General features: G+C 32.6%; 2 protein-coding genes across 2 annotated transcripts; one reads left to right on the forward strand and one right to left on the reverse strand.

Moving 5' to 3' along the window:
• The first annotated feature begins 246 nt into the window (after window positions 1–246).
• On the forward strand, window positions 247–10,414 carry LOC130657241 (protein YIPF4-like). Its single transcript, XM_057460218.1, has 5 exons — window positions 247–704; window positions 5,601–5,772; window positions 5,895–5,972; window positions 6,312–6,425; window positions 9,384–10,414. The coding sequence occupies exons 1-5, from the start codon at window positions 439–441 to the stop codon at window positions 9,519–9,521; spliced, it is 768 nt and encodes a 255-aa protein (XP_057316201.1). The 5' UTR covers window positions 247–438; the 3' UTR covers window positions 9,522–10,414.
• A 296-nt stretch (window positions 10,415–10,710) lies between these two features.
• Window positions 10,711–13,450, reverse strand: LOC130657242 (uncharacterized). The gene is made up of 2 exons (XM_057460219.1): window positions 13,249–13,450; window positions 10,711–11,840 (listed from the first exon to the last, which is right to left on the reverse strand). Exons 1-2 carry the CDS (start codon window positions 13,382–13,384, stop codon window positions 11,275–11,277), a joined length of 702 nt encoding a protein of 233 aa, XP_057316202.1. The 5' UTR covers window positions 13,385–13,450; the 3' UTR covers window positions 10,711–11,274.
• Between the last annotated feature and the right edge of the window lie 51 nt (window positions 13,451–13,501).

Here is a 13,501-nt window from a genome sequence, read left to right on the forward strand (position 1 = left end):
TTACTTTATCGCGTCTTAAGTAATAAAAAATTTCTTTTTGTGTTCTGTATTTTCCCGTGCAATTTTCAGTTGCAAGATAAATCCAGTGATTATTTAAAGGCTTTTGAGACCAGCAGTTTTAGTGGGTAAACATTCGAGGGTAATCTTTTGCTAATTTAGAGAGTTTTTACTAAATAAAATTTCGCGAATTGTCATTTTTAAAAGTTTTGCGAGCAGTTCCTCAAAAAGGCTAAAAATCGCGAATTTTTTTGAGTGGCGTGCGTACCTGGTCATACATAATAAAATGGACGCGAAGAAAATTTACGGAAAATATAAAATATCTTAAAATAAGTTTTTCTAGGGGAGTGTGAACACATAATCACAACACTGCGATTTCAAGATGTCAGACACGTAGGCTGGTGACAGCTATATTAATTTGCTCTGATTAAAAAGTTAAAAATGGACCCTCCAAAGGAGTTTCTCAGTAGTTCTCACGACACTTCGACTGGTAGTGAATTGGGAAATTTTTCATTTATACCAACAGAGCAAAATAGTGATGAAATATCAGGAAATATGCAACATAACGATAGCGACATCTCAAGCAAAGAAAATAAGTCAAATATAATTGATGGTAAATTAGTAACTACACTACTTGGAAATAAAGGTATCAGTTGGTTGTTGGAAGTTGAAGATGCAGACGACGAGACATTTGACAAGCCATTATTGTGAGTAGCACTAGCTGAAATAGCTTCTTGTTGCAGACGGGATGCTCTCCCTTCCATGCTCTTCTTTGGTGTAACACCAACATGGGACCTTTTCACTGTCAAATCGTAACAGTAGAAATCTTAATTAAACAAAACTTATGCACAAAAATGCATTAAAATGTAACTAAATGGCAAAGTTTAACCAATATCTAAAACATTAAAGAATTGAAGATGGAAAAAAATTCCTTGAAAAATCCAGTCTTGAATTTATGAAGGTTTGGTCACAAAAACAGCATGCACACACCATTTGGTCATTAACTAAATACTGGCCTATGATTTGTTTAGCTAACCAGTATAATGACACAATCCCGTCGGCAATAATCTGACATGTTCAGACCTATTTTTCTTAACTAAGCTTTCCTTAAAAGCGCGTAATCACCCTGTAGGCAACTTTTTTTGAGGTACCTATTGTGTAGTAAAAATTGAAAGATATACATGAGAAAACATTGTGCTAAGAATTTTATTGAAAACTGACAACCAGAACACGTTCAAATGTTTCTTAGAAATAGCAAACTCACCACAATTTCTCTTAGCCTACAGAACCGCCATTACATTTCATTGCACAAATCATGCGATAATAAACTCACGGCAAAATCACATGGTTGCTGGATTCATGCCATTCCAAAAAAAATAATGAATGAGGGAGAGCATCTGTAGCTGTGTTTCCATCTTAATGATTTTATAAATGTATCAACAAAGTTCCGAACATGATAAATCAGATAAATCAATCGAAGTTTCTGTGTTATTCTTTATTATTTAAATGTTTTAACTTACTGAAATCAGACTTCTTTGCAGCAACGACCTCTTCTTGTTGTTGTTTCTGAAGACAGCTTTGCCTCTCTAGACATTATCAGATCTAGACAATTAGAATACCTAAGTTTTAAGATTTTCCCCTTTTATGCTCTAAATTTAATCTCCATAATGCTTCAACTATCACAATGTGCATTTTCCCCTGTTGGGTTTTTTTGCTTATAATATGCAATAATCTCGGTCATGCTATTAAAAAAACAGAGCGTAATAAACATTAATTATCATAATTATTATTTCTTCTTTCTGTTTCATTTTGTCTGTGGTCTCCAAAAACAATGGCGAATAGAATATATAAAGAGAAAATTATTTTTTTCTTCTGTGTCTTTCCCATAGAAACTCCTGGGATAAAATTTCTTTCCAATTTTTGATGCCATGTTTTACAAAGAAAAAACAAGCCAAAAATACGGCGTGTACGGAGCCTGTCATAATGATGATATTATCGAACTCCATCTCAGTGCTCATTTAAAGTTAAGGCCGTTAATTTACCTACAGTTTCACATGAACATTTTGTGACGGCTCGCTTATTAGACGGGAAAAAGAGATCAACTAGATCGTTAAATATGGCGGCTAGAAAAAACAACATAACTAACACTAAATAACCTAACACTAGTGAAACAACTAAAAATAAAGATAACAATGCTTTTGACATGTTTAAGGAATAAACTGTGCTGACATTTTGTTGATATTTGTTATTTTTCACCTGTAAATAGTATTTAAGATTTGTTCCAAAAGAGAGTTGTGTTTTGATTATAAGAAAAGATGCTGCTTTGTGATATCCAAAAAACTTATTATGGGGGGGGGGGGGTGATAATAAAATGAGGAGGTGGGTCTCATTCTCAAATTTCAATAAAATGAAGGGTCATTATAAAATGATTTTACGGGTGAAAAATTCGAAAAAGTGCAATTTGACCCCCCCTACAATTAAGCACAAAAGAGTACCATTATTGCCATTTCTAGTAAGTTTTATATCCTCAAATTTTCAGGAAAGGCATAACTCCGTCTGAACTTTAATAAAAAAAATGTATATGTTAATTTTTTTTCGAAAAGGGTGATTCGCCTTTAAAGATATCAAATTCATTTTCTCATAAATGAAAGCTTAGACACAAACAAATCTCAGAGCAAATCCCCAAAATTCCAATCCACAAAACAAACCCCGAAATTACAATCAACCAATAAGCACAAAGTCGGTGTGGTCACATCTTACCCTCTTAAGTAATACAAGAATTTAAATCAAAGAATTTCCTGATATTGCCCCTTCACTACCCAACATATCACCTAAGTAACAGAAGTTCTCAACTATCTCTAACGAGCCACTGTTGTATATCATTAAAGCTGAAAATACTTCATTGCCTATAAACCTATTTGCCTATTTGCAATGCTTGCATACAAACTGAATGTCAGCTCTTAACCTTCCTCCAATACCACTGCTTTTTTATGTACCCAATGCTTACAAATCTGACAAAAAAATTGAGTTACTACCAACTCCACAAGGCCACTTTCCTATTACAAGATCACACTTGGCTTCAATGTTACTAATCATGACTTTGCTGCATGCATCCTTTTTTTCACTTCTCAAACTTTTCAACTAATTCTTCCATCGACTCTACTATGAGAACCAAATCATCTGCCTAATTCTAAGAATGGGATAATAGCTGCGCCAGTAACTCCTCCCCAGTTCCAAAAAAAGTTCAGCTAGCTAAGCAATTTTGATTTCTGAACATCAAACATATTTTGTTTCAAAATTATAAAATAATTTTTATTATTATTATTATTATTAAACAATATTTATACAGGATTTTTTACACTTCAGTAAAATGAACTACTGCTATCATCGTGTGTCCTGTCAGTAAAAATATATAAAAGAAAGAAAAATATAAGCAAAAACTATTATCTACTAAATAACCACTCATGAGTTAGCTAAGAAATTAATATAAAACGCATGTACGTACCAAGAAAAAAGAAAAAGAGAAAAAAGAAAAATGTGAAACTAGAATGCGCAAAAGTTAGAAACAGAAGCTACTTTAATAATTACTAAAAACATATAAAACATATTTTAAAAGCGAATATTTACATAAAATGTTGATAAACTAATTTTTTGAACTGAAATAAGTTATCGCAACAACGTATTTTTAATGGTAAGTCATTGTATAATGCTGCACCAAGATATTTGAAGGATCTTTTTCCGAACTCTAATTTTATACGTGGTAATTTCACTAACATATTTCGATTCCGTGTGTTAATTGAATACTCGTTGATAACAAAATACTTATTGAAATTTTCGCAGACAGTGCTCGTCAGACAGCTTTTTACCAAAACGCATGCCCGTCCTTTCATCTTTCCTTCAATACTCCCAATCGTATTTTTTCCTCCAACTATTTGTCCGGCTCGATTTTCTATTGATTGTAACTTTTTTCGTTGGGTCATCGTTAATTTTAAATTTAAAAGAGAACTATACAACAAAATGGGTTCAATTACCATCTGATAGATTTTATAAGCAGCTTCAAAACTCAGAAATGGTCGCATTTTTCTAAGAAGGTTCAATCTTCCGGCTGCTTTCTTATATGACTTCTCGAAATTATCAACCAGGGTTAGTGACGAATCCAGTTCGTTTCCCAAATATATGTAAGACGTGGAATGATGAATAGGTTGACCCTGAATTGCCAATTGGATTGTATTTTTGGTATTTTTACGGGATAATCTTTTAGATGTTCCAAATAGCACAGTTTCTGTTTTTCCTTTCTTTAGATTCAGTATTAAATAAGTAAAGATAAAATAAAATATAATCTTTGACAATGATGGAATATTATTTTAAGTACTGATTTTCATGATTCATCATTAGTGTTATTATTAGCCATCATTCAACTTCCTGTAATTTAATTTACATATAAATGTTTGTTCCACAAGTAGTCACAAAGTTTACTTAACAAATCTTGACATACAACTTCTTGATACCTGGCTTGAAATCTCTGCCATGAACATTGCTGGAATGTGCACCAAGCTTGTTCCCCAAGGCAAAATTGCAACACCTGTGTGACGTACACGGCCAAAGGACTTTATTTACTTTACTTTTTCGAATTTCTTCAAACTTTTGTATTGCCGGATAACTCGCACAACTGAGATTATCAAAGATTAGTGCTCACCATTTATCATGTGGGTGTGTGTTTTTATCGATAAGCCTGTAGTAATCGTCAAACTGCCCCAAAAAAACATACATATACTCCAAAAATTCCACCCACCCACATTTAGCGTTTTTCATGGCAGCTGATGGTCACTGCCCCTTAAAACTTTGATAAGAAAAATTTAGATTCCTTAGTGGTTGGATTATGACTTATTTTACTGTCTTCAAAAAAATGCTAAAACAAGATATTGAAGAAACATTGACATTTTACATAGCCTAATTTGCAGTTATCCCCTGATTATTATAATTATAGTGATAATCAACTGGGTAATGTAATGTTAGTTTTGTTATAACTTTTTAAATCTTTGCATGGGAAAATAATGGAAACATCAACAACAATATTTATGTAGGTTTTCTTGGCCTGAAGCAAATTAGGGTGGTGAATGCCATGCTATATTTGGTATGCGAAGTTTTTTTTTTCAGAAGTGTAGCAAAATTAGCCAGCAACATACTAATGTCATGCATGATTTTAATACCTTCTTGTATTGAAAAATCCTGAACCTGTATATTAGCCAAATCTCTTATGAACTCAGGTAAAATGAAAAAGAAAAAAGTGCAAATCCTAATAAAGTTAAATAAAATCTTGACCTGATTTTACCACTTCTAAATCTAAATTTTTTGCGTATGGTGACGTAGTTGATGTCAAAGTCATATGGAAGGATTATTATGAAAGAATTATTAAATGTGTGAATGTTTCAATAATTTTTCTGACGATTTTTGCCCATTATAATGCAATTATTGTCTAGTGTGTCACTTAGAGTGAAAAATTGTGGGAAATTTTATTTTTCATCGTTTCTGCTTCTGAATTTCATCAAATTCTGCCACTAAGTCGTGAATGTGTTTTGATGTATGTAACTTTCTACTTGTAGGGAAGAGCTTGATATCGACTTAAAAGATATATACTACAAAATCAGATGCGTGTTATTTCCATTGCCACAGTTAGGGTTTGAACGCAAAGTTGTCAAAGAAAATCCTGATTTTTGGGGACCACTGATTGTTGTTTTATGCTATTCGCTGTTATCTTTATATGGACAGTTTAAAGTAAGCGATTTTGTTTATGTAGATTATGTATCTCGCATAAAGTTATTTCTTCTTGTATAAAGTTATTTCTTCTTGTATTTTTTAACATTCATATGTCATAGGCATCTTGTTGTTTATTTTAGGTTGTTTCATGGATTATTACGATTTGGTTTTGTGGTTCTTTTATAATATTTTGTCTAACTCGTGCACTAGGTGGAGAGGTAATACTTTTGATCTATATCGTCCTAGATAGTACAATATAGGTTTTTTTTTTGATAACTTATTTGGTAAAGATAGGATCGTGATTTTATCATGTCTGAAACAGGCTTTTCTATTAAAATTGGACTTTATGTTTCCCCCTACTTATTAAACAGAAGAACAAGAACAACATCTTCCTGATGGTGCAGCAACTTGATTTTTTTATAACCTCAGTAGCCTTCGAGTTTTATATTATTTCATTTTATTACCTGGACTCTAGAAAGCATATATGAGGTGGAATTCTACCTTCTTTGTGTGAAGATACAGGGTTGGAGTTGATCTTGTATATTTACATTTTCTAGGTATCATATTCTCAATGTTTGGGTGTTATTGGTTATTCACTATTACCACTCATTGTAACAGGATTATCGTTACCATTACTCCACCAGCTACCTTACGTTCCTGCCATTTTTAAGGTAAGGCCATAAGGTATTGCAGAAAAAATTAATGCGGAAAAAATTTTTGCCATATTTATGGTGGTTTCTGCCAAAGATTATATATTTAAAGACAATTAATTCTGATATATATAACAACCAAATCTCGGTATAGGTTACGGGAAATAGCAAAGCATGGTTTTCCTTTGTTATGTGGCGTCATTCATAAAGAGTGAGCCAATGACATAAATTTTTAGGACTTACGTACAGGGCACTTTGGTTACACTCATAAGCGCACGAAATGAACACATAAAATTTGGTACTTATTACAAAAATAACAATGGGTTTGTATACAAAAGAGAACAACCTCGATGTTGTTTGATGTTGTTCTTACAGGTAGCTTAGCTACTATAGTTACATTTAGGATTAAACTAGCATTTATTACTTAATACTCAGTAAAATAGGTCAAGTTTGATTATTAAACTTTTTCGCTATAGCTAGCTAGACTAAGCATGAAAGGACAAGGGTGGGCTTTTTAGCTGGGTTAAAAGTCAAAACTTAAAGAAGAAAATTACATCACATTTTTTAAGATTGTACTAGCTGCACATATTTTAGAACACCTGCAGGAAAATGCATTGTTCATCAAGTTACCCCATATGGCTAATATGGAAGATTTCTTCATAAAAAGCATCAGAAACTTTTTTCATGTGGATTACTTTTACATTAACAAAAATTAAAAATTTGAAGATAAACTTTTACGATTTTGTCATTCATTAGTTTTCAAATTTCTCGCTGGAAATTTTCAAGCTTTAAAACCGGTGTCTCACTGTAACTTTTTCGTTCTTATCCTAATGTTAATACATAAGCTATGCAAGAACTTTTGCAGGAAAATAAAAACACATCAAGAGAAAAAGTTTGTTATTAAAATATTATAAATAATTTCAAACCGATTAGTCCCTGCAGTCATTTTGGTGTCAGCGGTATGAAAAACTATGCTAAAACTATACTAAGTAAAAGTCCTATTACTTCAGTAAAAATTGAAATAATGACTTGAAACTTAGTATTACATGTTTTTAGACCAGTTTGATGAAATGAACCCAAAAATTTTTTTTACTACTATTATAGTTTCTGAGTTCTTAATTTTGGCCATTTTTTGAGACGCCGATAAACTTTTTTGACAGCATATCAGTTTTGACAAGCCATGTGTACAGATAACATTCTAAGTGATTCTCAGGATTAAAAATAATTCAAACAGATAAAATGTGTCCCAGGTTTAGGACCAAATGCCTTATCCAGCTCAGAGAAAGTGGAAATGTGCTTCTGAAGCACAGTGCTAAATACATAATCTAAATTTTATGCCGTATAAATACAAAGTGGTTAGAAAGTTATTTTTTTGTCCACCTGGATCTGCAACACGTTTACTTTGCACTAATCGCCCAGTCTGCTGCCACTCACAATTAATTTTTGAATATCCACAGGAACTTTTTATGCAAAATGAAAAATGCTAAACAACTGTATTTGCTTTGCAGAAGTAACAATAGGCTTATCTTTATCATAAGTCCCGTGAATGTTGGTTTATGAAAAAGATATTCTTAATGCTACAAGTGCTCCACTGGATTTGTAACACATTACACTAAGTGTCCTCCTTGTGAAACGGTTTACACTTTACTAAGTCTTAACATAAAGACTTTAGGTCTTCCCACTTCAAGCGAATATTACTTCTGGCTATACTTTCCCAAATTTTGTTATTTCATAAAAGAAAACTGAAAATCTACATAATTTATTTATGAAATATAGGTTTCAGTTTGTCGTGGAAACATGTTTACCAACATGCAATGTCTTGCATACCTAACTAGCTATATACTCAAGTCTTGAATGTTCACTGCTATGGGAGGTCCAAATAACTACCTAGCTATTTTTATATAAAATGACAGAATGCTTTGAAAAATCTTTTGTGCAGCTAGCTACATTAAAGTAATATATTTAGCTCTTGAACTTTATCACTTATTTATTTAATAACAAATGTGCCCTGGAGTGCTGGCATGGTACTGGCTAGAGGTAGCTTAAAATCACAAAATAAATATTATCCAGATGTGACCATCCCTCATCATCAGACATCGGAAAGGCGTTTCTGTTCTTTAATTCTCATTGTGGGGTACCTCAAATTCTGTAAATCCAATGAAAAAAAATTACTTAAGAATTCCTCTTCTTTCCCTTGCACTACTCATGGCATTTCTTTGCATGCCTTCAGTTTCAAGCCACGATCCCTGAGCTTCCAACCCCGTCTTAGTCACAAGTTTCAGCGCTAGCCAAAGTGACGGACAACGTTGAGGAACTCTGGGTAATTTTGAAAAAATGTGGTTCTGCCTTATGATTTTCAAATATTTGCTGCTGATATCAGCATATTTTGGCCCTCGGGTGCCACACCTCCGTACATATAGGAGTTAATTATCTTTAAATGTTTGCAAAATGAAAGGCTCTTACATTAACTGCAAATGTCGCAATATGAATGAAATATGGCAATAATTTATGTTATAAAATACAAGAATTCTATGGTTTTTTAATGTTTTTAGCATCTCAAGATTTTAAACCATACTCGTCATTGTAGTCTTCTATTTCATCACCAAAGTTACACCTTGATTTTGCCATGCATGCTTTTCCATAAGAATGTTGATTTAAGAATATCAGGCTAGCATTTCCAATTAAAAAACAACAGATCTGTTTTTTAGAACAATAGAGAATTAAAAATAATGACAAGCCTAGTTAGATTTTGGGTATATGTATATTGTATAAAAAACATGAATTACAGTCATGAGAAGGCGTTTAGGTACATTTTAATAAATCGCAAATAGACTAACATATTAAAATAATATATGTCGAAAATCCTTTTTTAATCATTTTGTTTACAATGAAAGTAATAATCAACAATATGTTGTGGTTTTAATTGTTTAAAATGTATACAAGTCTTTTCAATGTTTCTAAACATCGTTCTTTTTTTAGATTCTCGGTGTTGTGTGGGCATCATATAGTGCTGGTTCACTGCTCGTACCAGAAGAACTAAATAATAAACGTTCCTTGCTTTTCTACCCTGTCTTTTTGCTGTATGTTTACTTTTTCTCGCTGTATACCGGTGCTTGAGATTCACATGGCATATGGTATCCGACTTAAAAGTAATAACTGAAGAAGAAGCAAGAAAAAAGCTAGTGCAGGCAAGAAATGCTTGTAGGTGTCTTAAGGTGTCTTATGCAACTTTGGAGTATTTTTTAACATAGTAAAGGAACTGTAAACGGTTATCCAAGGCAACATGATTGGATGTTAATCAATGTTGAACAAAACAATCCAGTGTACGGCCTTCAGAATGACTTTGTTAACGTTTTTGTTTGTTTACATGTGTTATTTATTAAACTTTGTGTGCGCATGTAATTTATTGTTTATTTTTGAATTTTCTACATATTAAAAAATATATATTTTGTTATTGTTATTCCGATAGAAGCTGGAAATTATTATAAACTGGTTTAATATTTTTGACGTGTGGGTGTGCACATTGGTAGTGTGTTGTTTTGGGAAATGCGTCACAATGAATTTTTAAATACTTTTAAGCCAGAAACGATCTTAAATGAGAAAATTCGCGAAATTTTTGTATTTTGCGAACAAACATTCGCAAATCGATGTCATTAGGAAATTTAGCGAGCAATAACTTTCGCAAGTTACCAAAATTTAACACTCCAAAATTTAACACTGCAAAATTTAACACTGCAAAATTTAACATTTCAAGGATTACCAAGGATTGTCAAAGCATAAAATTAAAATAGACCATTCCTGCTGATCTTTTTTTTGTTAACATCATCTTTTGCGAATTAATGTTCTTTAAAACTTTCTTAAAATTATTTTGAATAAAATTCGCGAAAAAATTTTGGGGAGAAATTACATTTTTATCTGTAATGTCCCACACATGTTCACCGAATGATAAAATTTTTAAGGCTCCCAATGTAACTTGAAATTTGTAGAAAATATTATTTATATGTACGTAATATGAAGTATTCATCTCCCATCCTAGTATTGGACTACAATTTATTTCAAAGTTAGTCCCAATGAAACTGGTGCACAAATTCTATCATGGTTGAGTATCTGTTGTAGGCTTTTTTTAACAGCTACATAAGCAGTCTCTAGGTCCGACCTCCGCTAAGAAATACTTTTCGTATACTTAGTTCCTTTGTGATTCAACAGAGGTATTGTTGTTTTGTCAGTGAACTTAGATAACTGGAGTTTTAAGAAGGAGTCTCGAATTATATCTCATCATATGTTTTTACATATTTTGGATAAAATTGAACAATAATATAACGGAAGTTATCGTTTACGATGGAAGACATTGTTTTAGTAACAGATCCGTGCATTACCGTATGCAAGCAACATTTTTACATTAAAAAACTTGTGCATTTTTTTAAATAAACCAAAGATAACGTAGTGATAATACTGGAAAAACTAGAAAATACTTGAATTAAAAATCGAATTTTAGTCTTTTTCCAGTATATGTATAGTACTTAAAAAAGACATCAAATATACATAACGTCTTGCATCGGTCATTTTATTAATTTTCTAATTTCATTAGAATGACCTATGACCATATGATTTCTTCTAAATTTTTAGTTTTTCAAACTCAGAATTATTTTTTAAATCCGGTCGTCTTTTGGTTTTATATTCTAGGGCTTATCACGTGCCAAGACATATGACTTTCCTGTGTTAAAAAATATGATTTTTTTTCATTTTTGCCGTAATAAAAGAATATAATAGAATTTATAACAATATCTAAGAGAAGTAAGGTTATACGATACAATTCTACTCCATAGAACTTTTAAGTCTTTATTACAAAAAGCTTTGGGGACGAGAATGATTATGATAGGTAAGATTCACATTTTTTGATTATTTCTGAATGCAAAACATTTCGACAATCTATAACATCTTGTCCCAGTATATAATAACCGTGATTAAGTCTAATAAAAACTTTATGACTCGGATATGTGTATTCCTTCAGCATTTCAATCATTACTTCAGTATCCTCAGGGGTCGAAAACAAGGTTTCTCTGGAAAACGGAAAGTTATATTTCACTGCCTCTTCAGCTGTCGCCAATGCGTGGCCATGAAGAGCTGCTGTTGGACTTTCCGCCAACGTTTTACTCGGTAACAAATTTAGCACGCACCAATGCATAGGGGAATCACTGGTTGGTCGAATATTGTCATGCTCTGAGTAATACACGCAACTCCATGATTCAGTGTCGAATTCGCTTATCAAACACATAGAGTTCAATACATCCATTTCTCCTGCATACCTTCCTGATTTTGTTACCAGTGTATAGATAACTCCATTTAGCATTACTTTACTCGCTCCATTACCTGCTACTTTCCCATCTGCTGGGATCACCGGTGATAAGCCGTATTTTTCCTGCTCTAATAATGCTTCTAAAAAGAAAACATTAAAGCGGAAATAAAATTTATTTTAGAATGAAGTTTTCCTGCAACATAGGAGATTTAAATCTGCCTTGGAACAAAGGTAACTCTGTCTATTTTGCATAACTCTATTTTGACATAAGTACTGCAATCTTTCTTCATCCCAGGGTGTCTTAGCCCCTGAGTCGTTGTTGTTATCAAATTTATCGAAAAGGTAAATTTCCCTGAGAATGAAGTTGATTTTAATAAGAAAAGATTCTTTTTAAGATTGCTCTCCTTTGTTTGAAATAACCAACAAGGAGGGTTTTTTTCCTTATTAACGCGGTCACGATCAGTCATTACATAATGGTCATATTAGTGAAATAAACCACACAAACATAAAATTACGTTAAATTCATTTGGCGGGAGTTAATTATTTAAAGTATGCATTTCCAAGAAGTTTTTTTACTGATACAACCTTCTTACACTTTCGTCGAATCATTGCCACGTTATGGTATTGTAAGCATTCTAAATGTGTTATTTTCTGCAAACTTTAACACTGCGTACACCGTAGTCACGAAAAAAAATTCCAAAAAAATTAGTTTTTTTACGACTCACTTAAACAGTGTAAAATTGGAGCTAACAGACTCCCCCTCCCCCTAAATATACTGACATCTTTTAAAAAACAAATCGTCAACTTTTTTCATCTAACAACACCAGACGCCTGTTAACGCATTTTGAGGGAAATGGCCAAATTAGGATTTAGAAAGATTATAACGTATTGTGATACTTGTTGGGATCGTGTCGTCCCATGTGTGGCGTTACTATTGTACATTGGGGTACTGTTCTTGTTGCGCCGCATATGAGTTGCGAATGCTTATACAAAGTTCCTTATATGCGCGCGCATCCTGACAGGCAAGAAAAGAAGAATCACATAAGCGAAAGTGGCTATTCACGATAATTTATAGATTTTCAGTAACATAAGATTGAAAATGGGACGGAATTATTTCTTCTAAATTATTATCTTTTCTGTTTAAGAGCGGAATTTACCAATTTAAGCCTCAGTGTCTTTTTTCACTTGATATTTTTGATCGTTGTTGTTAATATTTTTTTTTTGCCTGTCCACATGTCTATTGTTCTCGATGCAAAATCAAAACAATACGTCACGCCGCAACTCAACTGTTAATCATGCATGTCGTGTTGTATTGTTTATCTGTTAATCGCGTGTAATAATTTTTTGTAAATATTTCCTGTACTTGTTTTGCATGCTGTGACCATGATTAATCTTTTCAAATTACATTTGCGCCCACGATAGGCAATACTGGTGGTTAGTTTTCTATCTAATGCGATTCCAAAAGGAAGGTTTTATTCTTCGAAACAGTCTTAGTTAAAAAGAGAGATCATCAGGAGCAGCAGAATAAAAACATAAATGTTTCAGAACCTGAAAGCTGTTCAGCTACACAATGATATTGTTTTCTACTGTGTTCGCCAACGCTTAACAATTCACTGATACTTCCAATTCGCTTGCATTTAAATTTTATTCTTTTTTCTCCAGCTGCTAAACTTCTTTCTTCCATAGTTTATCAATCAATCACTTTTTTTGCGGAGACAGCTTGTTTTTACGCTCTTTGAAATCTGATGCTGTTTTTAATAAAAAAACCTGGTTTCTCTATGCTGAATGTGTTAAAATAGTA

The sequence above is a fragment of the Hydractinia symbiolongicarpus genome, chromosome 9 (assembly GCF_029227915.1).
Source record: "Hydractinia symbiolongicarpus strain clone_291-10 chromosome 9, HSymV2.1, whole genome shotgun sequence".
Classification (NCBI taxonomy): domain Eukaryota; kingdom Metazoa; phylum Cnidaria; class Hydrozoa; order Anthoathecata; family Hydractiniidae; genus Hydractinia; species Hydractinia symbiolongicarpus.